The following is a 22,583-nucleotide window of genomic DNA, read 5'->3' as shown; positions in this document are numbered from 1 at the left end:
CTGCCTGTGTGGTGGTAGTGGCTGTGCTGGTGGGGCTTGCTGGCCATTCCTTGCCCTCCTCCTCCTCCTCCTCCTCCTGCGTCTCCTCTGTGCGGCCGGTTGTTGTAGTAGTTGGCGTTCGTCTTCTTCTTGAAGTTGGAGTACTTGCAGTGCAATCAGGTCCCCCAGGCCCAACATCGCTAGTCCTGCCGGTAGCATTCTGGAGTGGGCGTGGTTGGGGGAGGGGGTTGGGTGTGCAATTTATGTGTTTTCAGGCTGTATAGCCTTCACCTGTGGTGATTCATTCCACCTGTGTCAGCTGCAATGCCTTTCGTGCGAGCACGTCCCGCACACGACGCTGCAATTCAACGCATGGCATCTTGCATTTACATTCATGTTCTTAATCCCGATGGCAGTGAAATATTGGTTTATATGTTAATTCTGCTATGGTCCCATTGTTACACATACTATATTTGCATTCGCGAGCAGACTTGTGAAGGGTCAGTGGAATGTAGTGCTCGATCAACGGTGGACCCTCATGCAGCACTGTACCGACATTCACCGACGGGCGGGGAGTCCCATTAGTGATTGAGGCCAGTTACCATTTTCACACACAGCCGCACTACATAGATGTATTTGTGAATACAAGCGTTCACAGATGCCTTTTCGACGTGATGTTGCAAATTAGGAATTCGAAGGACAGCACTTTCGGTTTTCAACTAGCGGCGTGGAGACGCCCACAGGTCTGACTGGAAATATAACGTTCTATTGTTGAATGTCCTTGGGACAGGGCCCATGACGAGAATGCAATGATTGATATGATTTGAATGGGATGCGCTATAGCGTAGTGGACGATAAGGCAGGACGTTCCCAAATACATGTAACTTCACTACACAAGGAATCCGGGCAGGAGCACAGTGGATTTTGAAGACTGCATTGCGCACAGACTCAATGGAAATTTCGAATGTTATGTGAGTAAATATTCAGGCGTTTTCATACCGGGATGAGGGAATGATGAATGGATGCATGGACAGATGATTTAATTGGGAGTCTGCCATGTACATGGCTATTTGGAATCTATCCCCTTCCCCTGCGCTACGTGATGCAAGGCTGCCATAGTGGGACCATCGTCTGTCTGCCCTTGTTGAACCCTCCCTGTCTCGACGCGCCTTCAATCACTTGTGTCTATGCACGTTGATAATCCCATCTGATGGATCCTGTTCTGACAGGCGCATGCACACAGACACTCGTTTGTAATAGTGTATTCACCTCGATTTATGTCGTTATGATTCGCAAGTGATTTTTGGGTGCAATTGATCCTTATGAGTGGGCTAGCATGCATATGGTTGTAGGTTTGGTGTGTTGAATGAAGTGAGTAATACATATGAAGTTCGGATGCCCATACTATTATTTTTTTCATTTGGGTGACAGGTATCTCCTCCCCTTCTGCCGCTGCCATCTGTACGCCACTCCTGCAGATGGCTTCTACAGTCGACACCTGCAGCTTCGAGTTAATCAGTGGAGCACCATTACGATCTTATGGGACGATCGCCAATGGGCCACATGCCCTTACGCAGTACTAGTGGCTAGGAGCAGCATACCTATCTTCCAGCTGGACTAGTGCCTACTTCATGGGACGGCCCTGCGGTTCTAGGCGCTTCCATGTTGCCTTTTTGGACATTGATGTAGCCCCTGTGTACCATGAAGGTACAGGGCGTCACACAAGGGGAAGCTGGTCATTTATTGCGGATGCAGCCCACAGTAATGATGATCATTTGGGAGTTTATGTTCAAATGGCTGTATGGGCTTGGTGATTTTGATGTGCATTAAATTTATATTCAGATATTAACCGTGTAGCGTTATTCTTTGCTAGTAATGTGGCATATTCCGATTTGTGGCGCGATGTATTGTGAGGTGATCTGCATTGGGTTCCGGCTTCTGGGTACAGTTGTGTGGTACGTGCTTATGCTGATGGTTGGTTTGACTACTGGCAAGTGTACAGGGCTGGTGCAGTCTCCCTCAGGTTACTGCTTTGAATGTTGATTTACACTGGTGGCAAGCGATGGGGGACTGTTGTTGTTTTGTCTCATGGGATTTTCAGTTCATTTTGGTGTACTTGCACCTTCAGATGCCTGTGCTGCATCAGTACGGCAATGGTGTCTTGCCAAATGTGGATGGCCACTCACAGGGCACTTGGGGCCCCTGCATGCATTTGTTCGTTGGCATGCATGGGTGACTTGTACATTTCACTGGTTGCATGGTGTGACTACATTGCGCCTACGAGGAGTTGTGCAATGTGGCCAGGGAGTGGAGTACAGGCACTCAGTAGGGCCATTTACGGTTGGTTCGCGATGCCGTAGTTCTCGCCATGGCGGAATGGTACTTTCCGCCATGCTTGATGGCGTTAAGTGAATGTCCGCTGGGGTCAGCATTCGCGTACCGTTGCGCCATGGCGGAAATTACGGTTTTGCAAGGCGCGCGTGCGCGTACTTGGTGCAGTTAGCGTTGGCGTTCACTACGGTGTTGCTAATGGCATCGTACTTTACGGTGACAGGTCATGATCGCAACGGGCGGTATTCGATGGCGGTATTACATTTTCGCCATCGTTTTTCATATTCCGCCAGGGTCGTAATGAGGGCCAAGGTGATTTAGCGGTTTGTTTTTCCGACCTCCCTCTTGCTTTGGGAAGTCACACAGAAACATTGGAATGATTTGGGGAATTTTGGATTTCAGATCCCCTTCCACTGAAAGGCCTGTGTTGGGGAAACTGGATAAAAAGGTTGGACTGATTTAAGAACAAAGACACACCTCTTCCTTAAATAAGTCAGGGTCAGCTGGACAGCAAGGATTATCCAGTCAATGTACGGGCTTTGGTTTTCAGCACACATTGGGAAGTGAGCTTTGTAAATTTCGAATTTTAACAAAATTCACCCCGTAATGTTCTCCAAATGGGGAATTCATTACATTTATATTTTTGGTTAAATAGGCTAAGGATCCACACAGTGTTGCCCTCCCACTCACTATAAAGGGAAAGGATTCAAGACAAGCAAACTCCCCCACCTTTTGGTTTCCCAGGGCTCAGTTCTACTTAGATAGCAAGCCTCAGTTTAAGGTTCAGGAATGCCAGCTGCATCTCAGGACACTCTGGTAGGATAGGGCAGGGGTCTGGTCACACCACTCTCAAAGATGGTCTCCCGCTCTCCACCATAGAACCCAGTCAGCTTTGAGGCCTTCCAAGAAATAGACAGTTCCACCAAGATGCACTCTCAACAATCTCCTGTGGTGTTTCCTTAAAGCTGTCAGATGGTAAGTTTCAGCAGCCTTCCTGATGGTCTATCTTTTGTCTGTCTGTTCCTGTCTCTCCTCTGTCCTAGTGCAGTCCCCCTTACATAGCAGCAATGACACCACCAATTGTACAATCTTGGGGAAGTACCCTGCAATAATGCCTGCCACTCGGATTGGACAGTTACCCTTCTCTGTCCTCCCAAACCCAGCCTCCAAGTCAGGATTGGTTTTGGGGTCTGGAGCAACATAAGGCAATTCCCATTTGTAATCACCCTTTGTTCTCCTTTCAACTTTTTGGCAAAAACTAGTTATATGTCACAACTTCATAATTTTACTAGCAAATGCCATACTAAAGATAGTTTCTGATTCAGCTGATCATGAAGAATTAGATAAGCTGACCAGCAAATCCATACCATGTAGCACGGCCACGTGGCACCTTTCTGCTGTTTCATAAAAAGCACAACAGTTATGAATATGTAAGTTCTTGTGCATACCTCCAATTTCATTTTCCACCCGCTCACCAACTCTCACACAGGGAGCATGTTCGGATCAGCCAGAAATCTAGTTTTACAGGCCATTACAGTTCCCCAAGTGGCAGGTAGATGAATTTTATATCCCCAAAATTGTCTGAAAATTACATAAAACATGGTACATAGATGAAATCCACCCGCCTTATGATGTCTGAGAAAAATGCCTAAATGATAATAGTCCTTTAAAATTAATTGTGAATCTTCATGTGCGACAAATGGCCCTGACTCCTGCCTTCCGGCTATTTGGTTTCACTTGGTCAGCCTGTACCCAGAGTTTTTTTTTTATCAGTCTCCATAGTGTTGGAATCTTGCTCTTTGAAGTGGGTGCCCCGATTTTCACACATATTAGTCATGCTCCAGCCAAGAGTAACTTTTCTTGTACTCAATGCTTTCAGAGCCAGCAGGTCTGGAGAACACTAATTTTGCCAATTCTTTGCCGTTGGTCATTAGATAAGAGATGTGACATCCAGGCTGGCAGTGGGAGATTTCCTTGGTAAGTTTTGCCCACATCCAGCACAAGGGTCTGCCATGGGCTGACATTTTTTCATTAAGACAAAGTGGCGCTTCAAATGTCGCTGGAGTTTGGGGGTGAAACATAATATACATTGCTTTTTGTCAACCAGCACATCATGTTTTGTTTTCCTGATATTTTTTTGAGAGCAGTGATATTTTTTCACGTTTCAAAACTGCTTTTATTTGCATACACCTCTGCAAGCTGTTTTATTTTGTCAATGTTTAAAAATCCTGTTTTCCATGGGACAGGGATCTTTGATTCCTCCTTCTTTTGTAAATTAAAATGCTGCTTATCCATTGGTAATGACAGGTAGGCTCCTTTCCACATGGCTCTTCAATTTTACTTGAAAAACAAAAACAAAGGCCAGGCCGTTTTTGTTGCAGTGTTTAAAATCTTGCTATTCACGTGAAAGGGACTTGTTTGGGGCCTGTAAATGCACCCCACACCCGGTCTCACTTTTTTCAACAATCTATTTCACTTCAGCTTATTCATTTACGTATGGAATTCCGAGCCGGGCTCATCAGACATGTTCTTCACTCTTTCCTTGCTGTATTGGCCTTTTAGAGGTACCTGTCATCAGAGGTGTTTCTAGGGGTGGGGGATGAGGGGGTTATAGCCCCGGGTCTTTTGGTTGTAGCCCCCGATAGAAGCTCAGGGGCTGTAGGATTTCTTCTTTGATATAATTCAACTCCATGGTATACATTTGTTTGCCCTCAGCTGGTCTCCAGGATGGGTACGGCACACCCACAATGCTGGCCGAACCCTACCAGAGTCTCATTTGCGCCACATTGTAATTTTACATTTCTCAATACAATATCAACCAGAACAATTGTCCTCAATATACCACCCTCAGAATGGTACACTGAGCGGGAGACGTGGTACTACTGTGTTACAAAATCCACTTTATTTTTTTATTTATTTATATAGGGCCCAGACCCAGAGGTATCCCGGCCCTTTTACATGGTTGGTGCAGTGGTGAAACATTGAAATATTATCAAAAATGCTTGCCATGCCTAGGTTCACTTCAAATGTACCCCCGTGTCTTCATCCATCTCCTGCACCCTCTCCTCCCGTTATCCCCTAGCTGCCTACATCTGCCCATGTGTGTTTATGAGCAAACACAACCTGTTAAATAGATGTTGGCTTTGTCAACGTTTGTTATTTTAGGGTGCATTTAAGATTTTTGTTTAAATGACTATTAACTATCTATTGATAACTCTGGCCTTTAATGATACTGAGTCAGTAGTTATAATACTGCCTATTCAAAGCCACTTGTGACATTGAGCCACTGATGCTGCTGAGGAATTGAGATTGAGCCAATGATGCTGATCTACCATTGTTGCTCACCCATTGACGATATGTGCCACGGATAATGGTGTGATACTAATAATACTAAAACAATGCTGTGCAGGCAATCCACTGATGTCAGTCACCCACTGATGATGCTCATCGACTGAACATAGTATTTATTATATTCAGTCGATTATGACCATAAGCCACTGACAATCATGAGCCACTGAAAACCCTGAGCCACTATTCAAGCCTGCAGGGTGCTATATTGCGACTGTAGCACTTTGGACGTTGTTTGTGGCACTGGTCTCTGTGTGGCGATTAATGTGAAACTATTGATGGCTCAGCCTTTCAGCCGTCCCTGCTCAATAGACCACGTTCTATTGATTTGGGTAAAAATACCAACAAATGTTAAGTGTCGAAACATATTTTAGTTTGTCGTGTGATCTATATAAATGGTCTTGTTTTTTTTTAAAGTAGTCCCACAGATAATGTCATACTAGTTGTGCAGCTTGTGAGTAATTTTCAGTGTTTCCTCCTGAGAAATGGTACACATTTCCTAATGAAAGTAGTTTTCAAAAATCACATTTTGTCTTTTTTTTGTTATATTCTTTTGTATCTTGAGTACCATTACATTGCTAATCATACATGTGTTATTACAGCACATAGAAGCAGCAGGAATGGTATCAGGTAATAATGTTCCCATATATGATATGGCCAGGAAACGTCATTGGTGACATTATATATGGTGACATTATGCATCAGGGCGGTTTGTGGCAATGTCCACTGCTCTCTTTTAAAAGTAATAATGTCTCCGCAAAAAACGGTAACTTTTTTGGCTTTTTTTGCGGGGACATTATTACATGGAACCGCAGGAATCTGTCACGTAGCACTCTTTAGCACCCTCATTTGGGGGTTCCGCTTGGGGCAGCCTATTAGGAACGGTATGAGTTCTGAATCCTCTTTCCTGACTGGCTAGGCCGAGTCCTCTTTCCTGACTGGCTAGGCCGAGAGCAAGTTTCCACGCTACCCCACCCTGCCTCTCTCTATGACTGACTCTGCCACTCTCCTCGCCGGTTTCCCCCCTTCATCCAGCTCACCTTTCATCGATGACTCAAGCCTCTGCAGTGGCACCCCACTCTCTTCCATGGTGTCTCCCCTCCTGGCTCTGCCTCCTCTCACCGGGACTCCACCTGCCTCTCGCTGTGCGCTGACAGCCGCAGAGCAGATGCCAGCTTCACCGTCTTGCCACGTCTCGCCTGTGGGCATGTGGGTTGCCATGGCACTCATGCAGCTCCATCAAAAGTGGTTTCCTTTTTTCTTTTCTGAGCACACTTTTGAGGATATGTGACCCCCTGAATGGGTGCTAAATGTCTGGCGGCGGCCTTCTCGGACATGTTGACCCCTGTCTTTATGAAAACTGAAGGGGGGAATGAATGCCGTTGCTTGGCGACTGCGCCTCCTCCGGATCGCGGAAGTAATTTGTCGAGATATTTGTTGGAATGCAAACATGACCATCTTCACTCTTCACACCTAACCTTTTTAGTTATTACTTTATTCCAACTCCTATTATATTTAGCAGTTGATTGCCATTCTTGAGAAATGAGGGCCCCATTGAACTGAAATCAAGAACAATAAATCACTGTTCACTTGGTTTAATTGCAATGTTTTTGTTGCTGCTTTTCTGGAATATTCTGTGACAATCAAAAAGACATGCAAATATAGAGAAACGATATTTATTTTTCATCAATGTACATTATTTTCACTCGAAAGGTGACGGAGCGCTAACACGCACTGTGCTTTTTCTCGTAGAACTTCTCAGCCAACTTATAGTACGTTTCCGAAATCCAGTACATTTGATTACGGTGGCGCAGCACAGCCCTGCAAGGAAAGAACGTCATATTATTTTGGGTACATCCGAGCAGTGTGAACACTTTGAAGCAGAACACTTGGCTGAGACATTTGGGATACGTGGTTTGCAGTCCATTAGCACTCATATCTGCTCGCAACGCAGGATGTCTGAGCCATTAATACTGAATATTTGCATTCTTCGCCATATATTTATTTATTTCTAACACGCCATAGCCCGCAGGCATCAGCCATATATGTTTATGTTTATTCATTTATGTTGCGCGCCAGACCGGAAGGTATGAGGGCGCAGGAGCAGCGAGGTTATTCTCAGCTTGGTTACAGTGCTGTACAGTAATTTACAGTGTGTACATAGGTTGATACAGTTGTGATGGATGCAGTAATATACAGTTTACAGGCATACATGGTTACATGATTAGTAAAGGCAAGGTCAGTTATTGGTCATTATTCTTTAACCACTGAATGTAGCTACGCCTAAAGTGGGGATAGGTTTGAGGTGTCCTAAGGGAGGGTGGTAAAGAGTTCCAGTGTTGGGCTGCTTTCACTTGGAAACTGTTGCCGCCCATTTTGGTTCGATTGAATCTGGGAACTGTAAGTAAGTTAGCATTGGTTGATCTGGTGGGCCTGTTAGGGTTGTATCTTTTTATTCTGTCGGCTAGGTAGCGGGGGGCTGCATTATTGAGGCATTTGTGTGTTAAAGAGGCTACTTTGAGCAGGATTTTGTCGGTGGTAGTAAGCCAATTGTGAGTTCTCCTTATGTTAGAGATGTGTTCTCTCTTGGGGATGCTGAGTGCTGCTCTGACAGCATTCTTTTGTAGGGTCTGGATTTTATTGGTTACCTGTTTGTTGGCTCCTATGTAGAGGGCGTTACAATAGTCCAGTTTTGATAATACAAGGGCTCTGGCTAAGGTAATGCAGTTCTGAGTGGATAGGAAAGGTTTGGCTGCTCTTATGAGCTTACATGTGTAGGCTGTGGAGGTGGCCATGGAACTAACCTGTTTATGGAAGGAGAGGGCAGAGTCTAGGTAGATTCCTAGGGTTTTCACTTCTTTAGATACCTTGATGGGATTGCCGTCTATAATAAAGCTGGTGTAGTTATGGTCCAGTTTATTTAGATTAGTGGTGGATCTGAGGATGATGAGTTCAGTCTTGTCATCATTCAGGCATAGACTGTGGGAGGCCATCCATGCCTGGATGATAAGGTATACCCTGTTCACCAAGGCCAAATCATTGTTGTAATCTCCCGTCAATGGGATGGGGATCTGGGTATCATCGGCGTTATTAGTGTAGATGATACCCAGACCGTCCAGATCATCAAACAGGGGCTTCGTGAACACGTTATACAGTGTGGGGGAGACGCATGAACCCTGAGGGACCCCACATGTGATGGGGATGGGGTCGGCGGAAGCTGAGGTTGAGAAGACACGCATAGATCTGTTGCTGAGGAATGACTCAATCCAACCGATGGCTTCTTGGGAGAAGTGGGTGGCCGAGTCCAGGTGGTTGCATAAAATTTTGTGATCTACTAGATCAAATGCTACTGAGAGGTCTAGGAGGAGTAGTAGAGCAGTTTTCCCATTATCTCTCAGATTGTCGATTTGGGCCTTAATATCAATGAGAGCAATTTCTGTCCCATGTTGGGACCTAAAGGCTGATTGCCGGATTCCCAGGAGGTGGTTCTGTTCAAGATATTTTTGTTTTTGTTGATAGGCAGTCTTATCTAATATTTTGAGCAGGAAGGGGACGGTGGTGATGGGTCTGTAGTTGGTGGGTATGGAAGGGTCTAGTGAGGGTTTTCTGAGTAGAGGGAGGACCCAAGATTCTTTAAGATTGTTGGGGATGATGCCTGAAGGGAAGGAGGCGTTAATGAGTTTGGTAATGAATGGTGAGAGCTCTCTTGCCGTGTCTTTAATGATTTGTGCGGGGCAAGGGTCACCCTGGCAATTAGACGGTTTAAGGCTGAGGATGATTTTTTCCACTTCTAATGTAGAGACTTTGGAGAAGCTGAAGCGGGTGGGTGGGTTGGGTATGGGGTTCTGAGGTGTGGGGCGTGGGTGAGTGTTGGTGGAGTTAGCAGAGTTGGTTAGGGATTCTTTCTTGTTGTTGATTTTGATTTGAAGGCCTGTGACTTTATTGGACAGGGTATTTTGGACACTAGTGCACCATTGTTTATCTTTCACACATGTGTCTGGGACTAGGACAGGAGTTTCTAACTCTTTAATAATAGGGAACAGTTCTTTCGTGCTGGATTTGGCTTGTGAGATTCTCTGGTTATATGATTCTTGTTTAGCGAGGATGATTTCTTTTTTGTATGAGGAGACTATTTTGTTGAGGATCAGCTTGTTAGTATCTGAAGGAGATTTTCTCCAAGCTTGTTCCTTTATGCGTTTCTCTAATCTGAGAGCTTTTAGGTGGGTAGAGAACCAAATGTTCAGGTGTTTTTTTGGCTTACATTTTCTCAGTTTGAGGGGTGCAATAGAGTCTAAGGCTGAGCGCATGCAGTTATTGTAACTTTCTAAAAGGTGGTGGGGGTTGGAGGTAGCTGAGAGTTGGTTCAAGGTCGGAAGGTCGGTAGAATGAGGGGGATGAGTTTTTCAGCTCTGATATTTTTCTTGCTTCTCATAGGGATAGCTGTGGCAAGTGAATTATTAGTGATGGGGCGTGAGGCTTCGAGGTTGAAAGTGAGGAGGTGGTGGTCAGACCATGGTTGAGGGGTATTAGCAGTGATGGAGGCCACACAGTTGTAGTCTGCTACCCAGTCAAGGGTTTTCCCTTTGTTGTGGGTAGGGGTGGATACTCTTTGGGTAAAGCCTAATTCTGACAGGGTATTGTTAATGAGGGTAGTCTGGAGGTCTTTGGTATCTTTGAGGCCTAGGTTAAAATCTCATAGAAGGAGACCCTGGGAAGTATTTTTTAGGTTGTTGGTGAGGATGGTGGTAAGGTTTTCCTCGAAGGAACCTAAAGGACCAGGAGGTCTGTAGAATAGGTGGATGTTGATGGTTTGGGAGTTGGCAGTGGGAATCTTAGCTGTGAGAGATTCACACGAAGTGAGGAGGTTTGTGGTGTCAAGTCTAATGTTAAGGTGCATTTTGGCAATTATGGCAAGGCCTCCGCCTCTGGATTCTGCTCTGTCCTCTCAGAGGATAGTATAGTCATCAGGGATGGCTAGTGAGAGAGCTGGGCCAGTGGCTGCATGGAGCCAGGACTCAGTGATGGGTAAGAAATCTAGTCCATCTGCAAGAATAAGGTCTGCTATATCTGTGGCATGGGCTACTACAGATCGTGCATTAATTAAGGCGCCTCTTATGGGCGTGGGGATAGTTTTGGTACAGGTGGGTATAGTGGTTAAGTAGTGAGCCTTATGCTTGGTCATAGTATTAGTTAGGCTATGCTTGGGTAACTCCGTGACGCGGTTGGTAGGGGTGACTGTGTACATAGGTGGGGTCCGGTTAGTCAATTTAGACTGGATGGAATCCCTGGCTCGAGGTTCATATAGTTTGGGTAATCTGGCCCGTAGTTTGGCGTTTCTAGAGGTGAGGCTGCATGGTGTAGTGAGATACATAATGAGTGGGGGAATGTTGCCTATGGAGGCAGAGCTAAAGTTAGGGCTAGGCTGGCCGGATAAATGGATGAGGTGGAGAATTAATCTCAGCAATGCTGAGTAGATGCCTGGGATCACCAGAACAGTGTTATAGTCTTGTTATAGACCAATTCATCAATTTAACTAGTGTCAGGGAATTAGTGAGAGGGGTTTCTGCTGCCATCATACTGAGTCCTTCCCCTTCCAATTCTAATGCCCACCATTACCAAGTGCTCAACATTTCAACATTGATTTCAGGCTCATCCAAATATTTGTATGTTATCCACATATCCTTCCATCTCACAATGGAGTGCATCAGGTCATAGTTCTTCATTTCCACGTCAGTAACTCAGGCTTTGGAATCAAGATGTGATGTAGGGAGGTGCTCCTAAACAGCAAGCTCTCTCGCCTGTTCTCTTGCCGCCGGACCCTCACAGCGTCCGACTCCCATAGGAAGTTCCTACGTGAACTCTAGCCGTCAGTTTCACTGAGAGAAAGCCAATTCCATTCCTAACTATCAACTCCACAGCAAGGACTCATCCAGTTGGCTATCACCAATCATCTAACTCTGCTGCCAGGCATCAGGGCGGCTGGGACCTACCACCCGGAACTTACTGCACATGCCTCCTAATCGATTCCAAAGATTCATACCACCCATTATGCAGCCTCTAGAAACACCTTAAGGGCCTCCCTTCATTTTAGAAAGAAGGTCCTTGTCCCTCTATTGGAACCCAAAAAAAATGAAGTCGGCCCACAGTTCTTTCCAGTGAATAGAAGAAGTGGGATTCGTAAGCACGCATCAAGGGAAAATCCTATTAACAATGTTCTTGCAAGGATTCGTGCTAATGCATTTTGATTATCATAATTATAGTTTATTGAGATAAATTAATCTGTAGACAGAACATCTAAACAAGGTAAACAATCCATAGTTCAGATCAATGTTTATCATGTCACACAATACAGAGCATATGTTTCGACAGCCATAGACCTTGTATTGCCCTAAACGTGCAAGTGCATATCCCTAGACAATGGCGACAAATGGTCCAGCATTCAAGCCCATCAACTCATACCAGTCACAACCCATCCATACTCACACTTCATTCACCCAAACCATAATTCATGACACAAAACATGGTTTAATTAATTGACCCCAATGCCAATACTAGCATCTAGGGATTGGCACTTTTAGGGCCGTGCAAGGTATATGGCTTTCCCTTGTTGTGTGTCTTGTCCCTCTATTGGCACACTCCACGTGGAGCATGGATGTTAGATTCCTTCCAAGGCGCTCGTAACGCGCTTGGTGCGAACAGTAAAAAATGCCGAATTTTCACACACTGCATGTTTTACCGCTTCACTAAAATAAGAGTTTTACATCTTAATCTCTTGGAAACTGCCTCTCTTTGTGTGGAGGAACTTACATCATATAACGCATATCCCCAATGGAGTCCTACTGGGCTAAAAATGAGGAATTGATTCAATGGCCTGAACAACTCAAATTATGAGGACGCTTCCCATTACCACATGCAGTGACAGTAAATGAGTTTGGCCGTATTACCACATTGGTAATGCTCCCCAAAGTGCCATTAAAATAAATGCCAGCCTCTTGAGATATACGCTCCCTGCTAACATACACATGAAACAATGGCAGGTTTGGGTGCTAGCTTACATTACTTTCACAGACGGTAGCTTTTGCCCTCTCAAGTTCAACTTACTGTAAATCAAAATATTGTCAATTCAGTCCTACATTTCGAACTGTTCAACCCTCTTACACTGTATGTCAATGTCCACACCGAATTTAAGGGGGAATAGTGTGGGGAAGATTTTACATTTCCCTAGTGTGTGAGTCGAATGTGTCATTACAGACCAGGGACAGAGGGCTATGAGATGTATTAATGACCCACCCCCCAAATCATGGGCCAGAGTCAAAAGCCGAGGACATTTAAAGAGGGTAAGGGACAATAACACCTGCAATATCCTTGCTCCCTGGACTGTAATGGCATTATAACATGGCAGAATAACAAAACAGGATAAAAGCAGACGATTGGAGGTGGTGCTTGTGTGGCTGGAACCTTGAAGCTTTCACTGTTCCGGTGGAATATTTGATAAGGGAGAGGATGAGCATTAATGTATAATGTTGGGAGACAAGCAAAAGATCTTGTAGCACTTGTTAAGGCACTCTGCTAACCCATCAATTACTATAAACAGCCAACATTCAAACATGATAATATAGCAATAACTACCGAGCCGGCGGACCGGATTGGGTGGTAACGGCATGGGGCCCAGGTTATCAGCCAGAGGGCAGGGATTGCCTTAATGATGGTCCCTGGTTCCGGATTGGGTGTTATTGCTATTAGCGACCTGGTTTTCAATCCGGAAACCCGGTGTGCTAACAGCAATGTATTTCATTTCAATAAATGGGACGCCGTGCAATGTCAATTTCATTCAAACAAAATACTTACTTAAGATGGCCACCGTGGAGCTGGAATGCAGGGCTCCATGCAGAGCTTGTCTTCCATTTCCATCACGGCCCGGCAGGGACACACAGCAGCTGCAGCGGTGCTGCCACAACCAAAGGAATCTGGTAAGTGCGGTTGGGCAGGTGGGAAGCAACAGCAGACCCAAGAGGATGGAAGGGGAGGGTGGGAAGATTGCGGGGTGGGCGAGGAGCCGTCAGATTGCTTGCAACTCGAGCAACCTGATTGGCCGGACCTTCTCCCCACCCCAGGTGCTAACATACTATTAATGACATGACCTTGGACTGTGGCAGGCTGGGATGCAGGTGTATCGGAGAAGGGAGCATGGGTAATGGTTGGGGTAGTGCAGCTTATGATGGGAGAAAAAGTGAGGACCTCTTTCTTGTTCCAGGTGAGCTATCACGGAGTCTGATTGCCCAGCTGACGCTTACTTGTGGGTTGACTCCTCATCTCTCTGCAGAATCTTTATGACTGTTCCCATTATGTATCTAGGGTCTATGATATGGTTTCATTTGTTATTAATATGCCCATTAGAGACATTTATGGGGATTAGGCCTGGGTAGGCATATTTCAAGTTTCCATTTTGTAACACTTACCGCTGTCCATTGATAAACTGAACATTCCACTCCTTGTTGTCAGTTTTCATCACAATTCCAGGCATGTATGCAAAGATATCCTGTTGAGTGCTGGCTAGACCTAGGACGTGGCTCCCCGTAACCAGGTCATGCACCTCGGGTAGGATCGCAAACATGTGGGCGGCCTCCTGGATGGAACACGATTCATCTGTCCATTCTATGAGGAAGCGGGGGCCTTGCCAGTTGCGGGGTCCAACAGTACCTTTTAGGAAAGAACACAATAGAAGGGAATTATTCAATACACCCCTTCATATTTCTGTGCTTAGTCATTAATCACTGGGCCTCAAAATGAAGAAAGCTGATGGCGTTATTACACAATTCTGCTATGGAACATTTGTTTGAATTTCATTGCACTAAATCTGCTTACAGTGGGATTATTATTTGTTTGTCACATCTCCTGTGCACATTTATCCGTTTCGCACTGACGTAACCCACTTCGATATATGCTGGACTGATGGTGTGCCTGTGAGGAATTTGACCACCCACACAGGGATAGTGCACTCGCCTGGGCTTTTTGATTTTATTGATACATGAAAATGAATGATGGAAATCACCATCCGAGGACTGTGTGAGGCCATTCCGCACACAGTTCATCTGCTTCCCACACAAAACGCATAGTCACATGTACTCTGGGAAGACACAGCCTACAGGCGCCGTCTTCCCCTATCATTTTCAGCTGGAATGTGACAGCCCCGGGTACATCAAAGCATCGCAAGAAGGGGGTAGGCGCACCTTCCTCCAGCATGGGCATCCTAATTTAAATATCAAAGGACCCATGGAACTGCTTTCCGTTTGTCTTATCCGGCTGATGGCAGTGCATACTAACGAGATAATTGAAGCAAGCCCGAAGGAGCTTGGTTGCTGGATAGATAACAGGAAAGGCAGGGCTAACACCCCTTTGGTATGCAATGTGCCAACTTGAAGCTAGTTCCCACCTCTCTGTATGAAAGGCAGTGAATGGCCTGTCTGGGTCCAGCAGTTACAGAAGGTGTCCCTGAAGAGCAGACCCCTTTCAGAGGGGAGAAGTATGTGATTTGGGAGAGACAAGAAGTCTGCTCTCACCACATACTTCAAGGGAAAACTTGCGCTTTAATCAAGAGTCACATAGGACTCAGTTAACCAGAGAAAAACTTTGATCTACAACAGACAGGAAGATGGGTGGGACTTAGTTATATGTTGTCACCCCTTGTTTGTCCTTTTGCAGAGCACCCTGGTCCTGACCTTATGCATAACAGAAGATTGTTGGTGGGTACCCAGGATTGGTTCACTAAGGTAGGCTTAGCCTGCCCTAATCACTGGGGCCCATTTGGTTTTAAAAGAGGGCTGAACCTCACTTATCAGATCATCCAACGACTTAGAAAGAAGTAAGAAGAAGGACTCATTTGGACCTGGGCTAAAGGTACAGGCTACCATACATCTTACTCCAGTGAAAGAAGGCCAGGAGTTCTAAGAAGGAAGCAAGAGCCCTCCCCTAAACACCTCCCATGGAAAAGAGAGAGATACCGGACTCAGAGACCCCGTCCAGCAGCTCCAGAACCAGTACCCAGCCAGCACACAGCTTACCCTGCTAGGTTCTGCCAGCAAGCTTCCTAGGTGGGAAGTGACGGAGAGTTTCTGGACAAAGGACAAGGCCGTTGGCTGCTAACACCCTCCTGAGCTCTGGGCCATCCGCCTTGAAAGGACACGAGCCCTGCAAAGAAGCTAGGAGGAGTGCCACACAAGCATCATCCAGTATCTTAAAGTAGAAAGTGTTCTTAACTTATCTTATCAGAGATGAAGAACCCTACAAAGAATTGTTTTGCTTAAGATGCCCCGTCTGACAAACAACACTAATCTGTGCAGCCATTAAAAGAGATGACATGATTTGAATCCCCAAGACTTTGACCATATGCACAAGGGTTGGGCAAGGACCAAGCGAGGGGGGCCAGAAAAGCTGCAGCAAGAGTGGGACCCACCACCGGTAACTCTGTCTTCCCCCATTCAGTTTAAGACAGTTGTTACACACCCATTCCCCCATGGCTTCAAGACACACCCTAAACTTGGCTGTGGTTTCCAGCAGTGACAGGTATCGCTGAACTAAGATCTGAGTATCATCAGTGTACGCATAGCAAGAGAAGCCATGGGAGAAGATGAGTTTGTTACGTGGCTGGACATAAACATTGAACAAAACGGGGGAAATAGCAGAGCCTTGGGGGAAACCAAAGGTGGGAGAGAAAGAGGCTGAGAATCATCAGAAAGAAATTATGTGAACCAGGCCAAGACAGCACCAGAAAGGCTGGCCCCATTGAGGCGACCAAGCAAGACAGCATGATCGATAGTGTCAAAGGTGGCAGACAGGTTGAGCAATACCAGGGCTCCCACACTGCTTTGGTCAGGCAGCCGAGAGAGGTTGTCAACAACTGGGACCAGAACCCCGTCTGTGCGGTGTCCAGGACGAAACCCAGATTGAGACGAATTAAAAAAGAGGATTCCTCAAGAAAGGTGGTAAGAAGAGGACAGACTAAAAACTCAAGTAATTTCATAAGAAATGGAAGAAGAGATAAAGGCTGACAGTTTGCTGAAACAGAAGGATCAGGTGTAGGTTTTTTTTAACAGAGGAATCACCAGAGCGTGTTTGAGAGAAGCAGGGATCGAACCGGTTTGAAATTAAACATTCACTGCGTGTGCTATCAGTGGAGCAATCTGGGACATAACCTCCTTCAAAAAAAGGAAATGGGATGGCATCCATCAGGGAGGCTGATTTCAGCCTATTTGTGGCTGACATAACTTCCTCAGGGGTAAACATGGGAAAAACATCCCAAACCAAGCCTACACAGACAGTTGGCATCTCTGGCTGAGGTTGAAGGGGGCTCAGTCCGAGAGCCTGAATAACCTCCTGGATTTGCTTAATTTTATCCACAAAAAATAAAGACAGAGTCTCATAGGGATTGAGACATGGGTACCAATTCAGAAGAGGGGGCTGATAAAGAGCACAACAATTTAAATAGCTTGCGTGTTTGATTCAAGGATGTTTCTACTTGTTGGGAAAATACAGCACGCTTGGCCTCAAATATGGCTTTGTGGTATTGCACTGAGGCCAGCTGCAGAGTTAACTTTGCTTCAGAGCAATAATTCAGGTGCCACTTGTGCTCTGCCTGTCTCCGCTGGAGACAGAGAGCATGCAATTGGTCACTGAACCAAGTTGAGATTCTCAACCCTTGGGTTTCAAAGCCTTAAGAGCTGTGACAAAATCGGCTATTGTAACAAAAGCCTGGGAGATGACATCTCAATCTGGAGAAGGATGCTCCAAGCTCGATTCACATTGACTAGCAATGCGTTCGCTAGAGGCAGACCGCCAGTTCTGTGCAAAAGTGTTTACCGGTTTATGCACCGCTGTGGCACTATCCACCTTCCAGAAGAAAGAAAAAAAAAATGATCACACCAACACAAGGGGGGAGCAGAACGGGCTATAATCTCAGACCAAGTGGCACAAATAAGGTCCAGGGCATGACCCAATTGGTGAGTCGGGCCAACCACCAGCTGAGGGAGGGTGAGCTCACCCATAGCATCAGAAAACCTGACAGCCCTTCATTGTAATATTAAAATCACCAACTACCTAGAAATTGTAGTGGCGAGGTTGAAGATCACCTGCCAGCTCCAGGAAGTCTTCTACAAATAATGGGTAATTTCCAGGAGTCTAATAAACTACCAAAATGCGAATAGTGGAGGAAGAAGATAATGAGAAACAGGCAAGCAACACCTCAATTTTTATATCATGGTTAAGGGGTAAGATACTCCCAGAAAACCGGTTATTAAATAGGTCCACCACACCACCACCAGGGTGGCCACAGATGTGATCAAGATGCAAGATATTAAAATCAGGGGGTAAAAGCTGAGCTTTAGCAGGTCCTGATGACTCACAGAGCCATGTTTCTGTGGCAAATGCAAAATCCGGACAGACATCGCACAATAACTCATGGCAGTGGACAGAGTGGGCAACAAGAGAGTGGGCGTTCAGCTCAGAGAGGGCTGAGCACCAGCAGATAAGCCCATAGGAAATAGTGTTGTGAAGGGAGCAAGACCAATGAGTAAGGCACAAGAGAAAGAGCAGCTAGGAGCTCTTACCTGACCGAATCTACCTACGCTGTCCCACCAATCCACAGCCCAGACGAGCACAGATGGGCTTGACTTAGGCATGGAGGAGGCGCACCCACTGCACTCATCCGCTCTGCCTCCCGGCCATTATCTGGACACATCACATCACTGAGAGTAAACCCCTTCCTCCTGCTAAAAGCAGAGAGGAAAGACTGAGTGTGCATGCAGAAAGAAAATAAAATGAAACAGCATCAGCCGGGCCCGGGCTCCTGAGTGCTGTGTGTGGCCAGGTAACCACACGCCGTGGATCACGGCATACAATGAACTAAGAGAAAATAATATTAAATAATTAAAATAATAAAGGCAATGAAAAGAAATTAAATAATAAAAGGCAACCAGTCAACCGCAGTGGCCCCGGAGACCCCGGAACTAACAAGAACAAAATAGAATGAAACTGAGAAAAAAGCAGGAAACCTAAATGAAAATGCACATGATCAGTAAAATGGTTTTAAAAGTAAGTAACTGCACGGAGGCAACTGTGTTCCTTGTGTTCTCAAACAACAGAAAAGTTCCCAGTCTTGCTGCTAATAAAGTAATGCAAAATAACATTCCAAAATATAGGATTCCAGAGGCTAGGTTTGTGCTCCTTTCCCCTAAACTTATTCTTCCCTTAAATCTCTGGATAACTCATGAGGAACTGATGCTTGACTTCACAGTTCCTGTATCCTACCAACTAAGCATGCTTCCCTGCCAAGCAAGCGAATTCTCTTTTAATGTCTATGATGAATCCGCAGTGATTCCTCCAAAACCTCAGGTGGGACCTTTCTCATATGGCCAAGGGAAGGCAGATGCTTCCTGATCCCGACCCTAGGGTGATGTTCTGTGTGAGGATCACATGGGTGAGGAAACAGGTCAGGAGAAAAGGGAAATTCCCCTGTTTAACTTTCCCCGGAACCCAGGTCTTTTGATGGCTTGCTGCAAAGCAGACATAGTTAAAACAAACTTTGTGTTTCGGGACTTCAAGTCCCATAATTCCCATAGTACTGGGATGAGGAAGTGGGATGCAGGGGGACAAAACTGTAGTAAGCAGTTAATTAGTGGAGATTTCTCACACCTGAGAGAGACTGGGTGGTTTAAATGGCCCCTTCAGGTGCAGACTGTAGAGAAGCTGGAGAAGCCAGAGAAGCCGAATCAGAGGAAGCAGTGTATGCTGTTTGGGCCATGTATGCAGGTGGAGGAAGTTTTATTAGATCAAGAAGACACCAGGACCACTGAGGGTTGGTGCCTCTCCATATCTCCCTTGCAGAGGTTGTGCAGCAGAAAGTCAACGTGGGGGAAAACGCGTGAGATCTTCAGTGACTGGATCATGTAGGAGATTCGTAGGAGTTTGTGTATCTCTGAGTTGGTGTGGCGGTGGTGAGAGCGAACAACAAGGACATTTTTGCCAGGTCCAGGAGAGCCACAGAAGCTAACAACCAGCGAGTACCAAGTGAGAGCGACTTACCCAGTGAGTTCCCCACTTGCAAGTGGTACCGGGGCATTCAGTGATGCTCGCGTGAGCCAGGTCAGCCGTGTTGTTCTCGCGTGAATGACAGAGGCGCTACTATTGAATATCGAACTGTCAGAAAACTTCACAGGTGGTGTTTAATGAAACAAAGTAGCTGTGGTGTTCCTTTTGTGAGTTTGTGGAGATCCCAAATACCTGGTGAGGAAATAATATTAAGAACTACGGCATGCAAGCAATGCCAAAGCCAAATGAAAGCTAAACCTGGGCAATTTGAGTTCACCAAGCATTGCCAAAAGTCAGAGGAAAGCAATATGAATCCCAACGGGTGTAGGAGGCCATGCTCATATGTTGAGAAGAATGCGCCTGATCCAAACTCATGTTGCCAAAGGAACGGTAGGAACAAGAAAAGACTGTATCCTAGCTACTGTGTAACCATTGAAGCAGAAGGGGAAAGAAAGGTGGTGGCAAACAGGCTGCCTTTTTGGAATGAGCAATCCAGGGAGAGATGAGCATCATTTGCAGAACAGTCCTAATGTGAATTAACTTTTGAAAGTTACCATTGAACCATTTAGCTGTTCTGGTGGTTGAAGAAGTAGAAGGGCAGGTGAGTATATCCCCGTAGGGCAAGAAGTGATTTCCCAGAAGAAACCCAGTGAAAGGATATACCAGGTAGTAGAAGATGGAAGTGCTGAAGAGTGGTATTAATAGAAAACAACATGTTGAGTTATGACATTTGCGGAAGAGTTTTGAAAGCTGGCTGAAGAAAAGCTACAGTTATTTTGTCAGTTAAAGTTGTGATAAACCATCCTGACCAAATTATTTGTTGTCATTCCAAATGTGAGTCAGTTCTTGTTCCAGGAGGAGTGAGAGCTTATCACTATTTCAAGGTATTTTATTGAAGCAACAGAACATTGTGAACTTGAGCACAAGAACTTAAGAACAGTTTTGGAACTTTGTTTTTCTTTTGAACTGTGGAGAAAAACTTTCTTTTGATTTGGGTAAAGTAAGTTCATCCAGATCGTGACAAGAGACATTGCTCACATTGTGAACCAGGCCACCTGTTATATATTGTTGTTGAACTGAATTGCCATACATTTCCTTTGTACTCTAATTGTTGTATATGTATGAGGGTTAGCTATCCTTTGGTTAGAGTGTTTCCTTTAGTTTCTTTTAGGCAGGGAAATCCTCATCAGAGTCGGGATAGTGAGGCTTTTATTCAACCTGTTTTCTTTAATGAAATGGCTAAAGTTGAAAACTCCTTACAACGTTGTCTGCCTCACATCTCTGACCACTCACATGTTTCTTTTTTCCTTTCTGGGTGCAGAGTCTTTTTGCTTCAAACTTTGCCTTCACATTTGGGTGCAAGTCCCAACCCTCACAAAGTTGCATTGTATCTACTTGGTTCACTCTCCTGCCAAGTGTACAACTCTCAATCAGTTGTTTCATGGTGCCAGACCCTCTCTTTCATCAGGGTCCCAGACCCTCTTGCTTTTGGGTGCTTGTACCAGACTTGCACGGTGTATCTGTTTGGTTCACTCTACGGACAAATATACAACTGCCTCTTATTTTCTTCCGGGACCCTGACCCTCTCTTCTTCTTGGGCCCCAGACCCTCATTCTTTTGGGTATGGATTCCAGACTCGCACATTTGTCTTCTATATACTTGCTTTACTCTCCTGCCAAGAATGCAACTGTCTCTCCTTGGTTACAGGTTCCCAGAGTCTCTCTCTTCCCAGTTCCTGAGCTCACCCTGACACTTCCCCAGATCTTTCACTGCTCCCAGGCAACACACAAACCTCTTTGCATCCTTCTTTGCGGTACCCATGGTCCCCGGGTAGCTGCATTCTTCCTGGAGGCTCCGGTAGCGTTTGTGCGTCCATCGTCGTTTGCAGTGTCCCTGCCAGATGAGACTTCCCTGCAGTGCGTGTCCCATCTTCCCTGCACTTCGCCTTGCATATGAGTAAGGCTTTCACTATTCTTCTTTGGGGAATGGCGTTACCTTGCTCGCTGCTGACTCAGTAGTTGTTTTTTTTCAGACGTAGCACACTTAAGCAATATGACCCGAGCGGCGGGGGCATTACCGACTCAGGTAATGCCCCGGGGCACATAGTTATGGACCCGGCGAGAGCCAATTAGAATGCGTGTTGCATTCTGCTTGACTCTTGCCGGGTACTAATAAATTTAAGAACATTGTTCATAGTAGGCTTGCTTAGCTTTCTGTTCATTTATTTTTCATCTCATTTAAAAGTAAATAGCCTTTCGTTGAATCTTCTCCAACTAGCTTTGAGCTGTTCAACAATTTTTTACAAATACATTTTGTTCTTTTCAGAAAAAAATTTTAACTTTTTTCCAAGCCATTGTTTTATTTATTAAAACAGTCCAACGGTTTTTTCCATTTTTATTTCAATTATGTATTACATTTTCTTAGTCTTCTGTAAATAAGCTTTTTGTGAAGTTTTCTCTACAAACATTTCATTTTTTTCAGTCAAAAGTTGAATTAATTTATTTAGCAGCCAGCTGATTTCCTTGTCCCAATTTGTCAGGAAACAGCTATTTTGTAAGGAAGAGACAGAACAAATTGTGACTCAGAGAGAGAAAGAGAGAGAGAGATTAAAGGGGGGGGGGAGGAGAGAAAGAGAGACATTTCCGTGAGTCTGTCAGGGGGAGCCAAGCAAAACCCAAAATTGTTTGGGGGCAAAACTTTTCTGCTAGAGGGAGCTGTATCAGAAAATACATCTTTGGAATGACTGGACCAAGGGACTCATCATCTCTTGGCAAGGGGAAGTGAAAATAAATGTTGCGGGATATAGAAAAGGTGTCTAATCACACCCAAAGTAGGTGATGCTA

General features: G+C 45.3%; 1 protein-coding gene across 1 annotated transcript in view; it reads right to left on the bottom strand.

Moving 5' to 3' along the window:
• Window positions 1-7,240: 7,240 nt before the first annotated feature.
• The window catches only part of LOC138515593 (uncharacterized), a 522,837-nt gene continuing 507,494 nt past the window's right edge, over window positions 7,241-22,583 (bottom strand). Inside the window, exons 17-18 of the mRNA XM_069630332.1 lie at window positions 14,118-14,358; window positions 7,241-7,479 (exon numbers count right to left, since the gene is read on the bottom strand). Of these exons, the coding sequence (XP_069486433.1) occupies window positions 7,383-7,479; window positions 14,118-14,358 (338 nt within the window). The 3' untranslated portion in view covers window positions 7,241-7,382. The remainder of the gene's footprint in view (window positions 7,480-14,117; window positions 14,359-22,583) is intronic.

This window comes from Ambystoma mexicanum, chromosome 6q (genome assembly GCF_040938575.1).
Source record: "Ambystoma mexicanum isolate Mex_15411 chromosome 6q, UKY_AmexF1_1, whole genome shotgun sequence".
Taxonomy (NCBI): domain Eukaryota; kingdom Metazoa; phylum Chordata; class Amphibia; order Caudata; family Ambystomatidae; genus Ambystoma; species Ambystoma mexicanum.
Note: the sequence above shows the minus strand (reverse complement) of the source record. Positions and strands in the feature narration are given on the sequence as shown.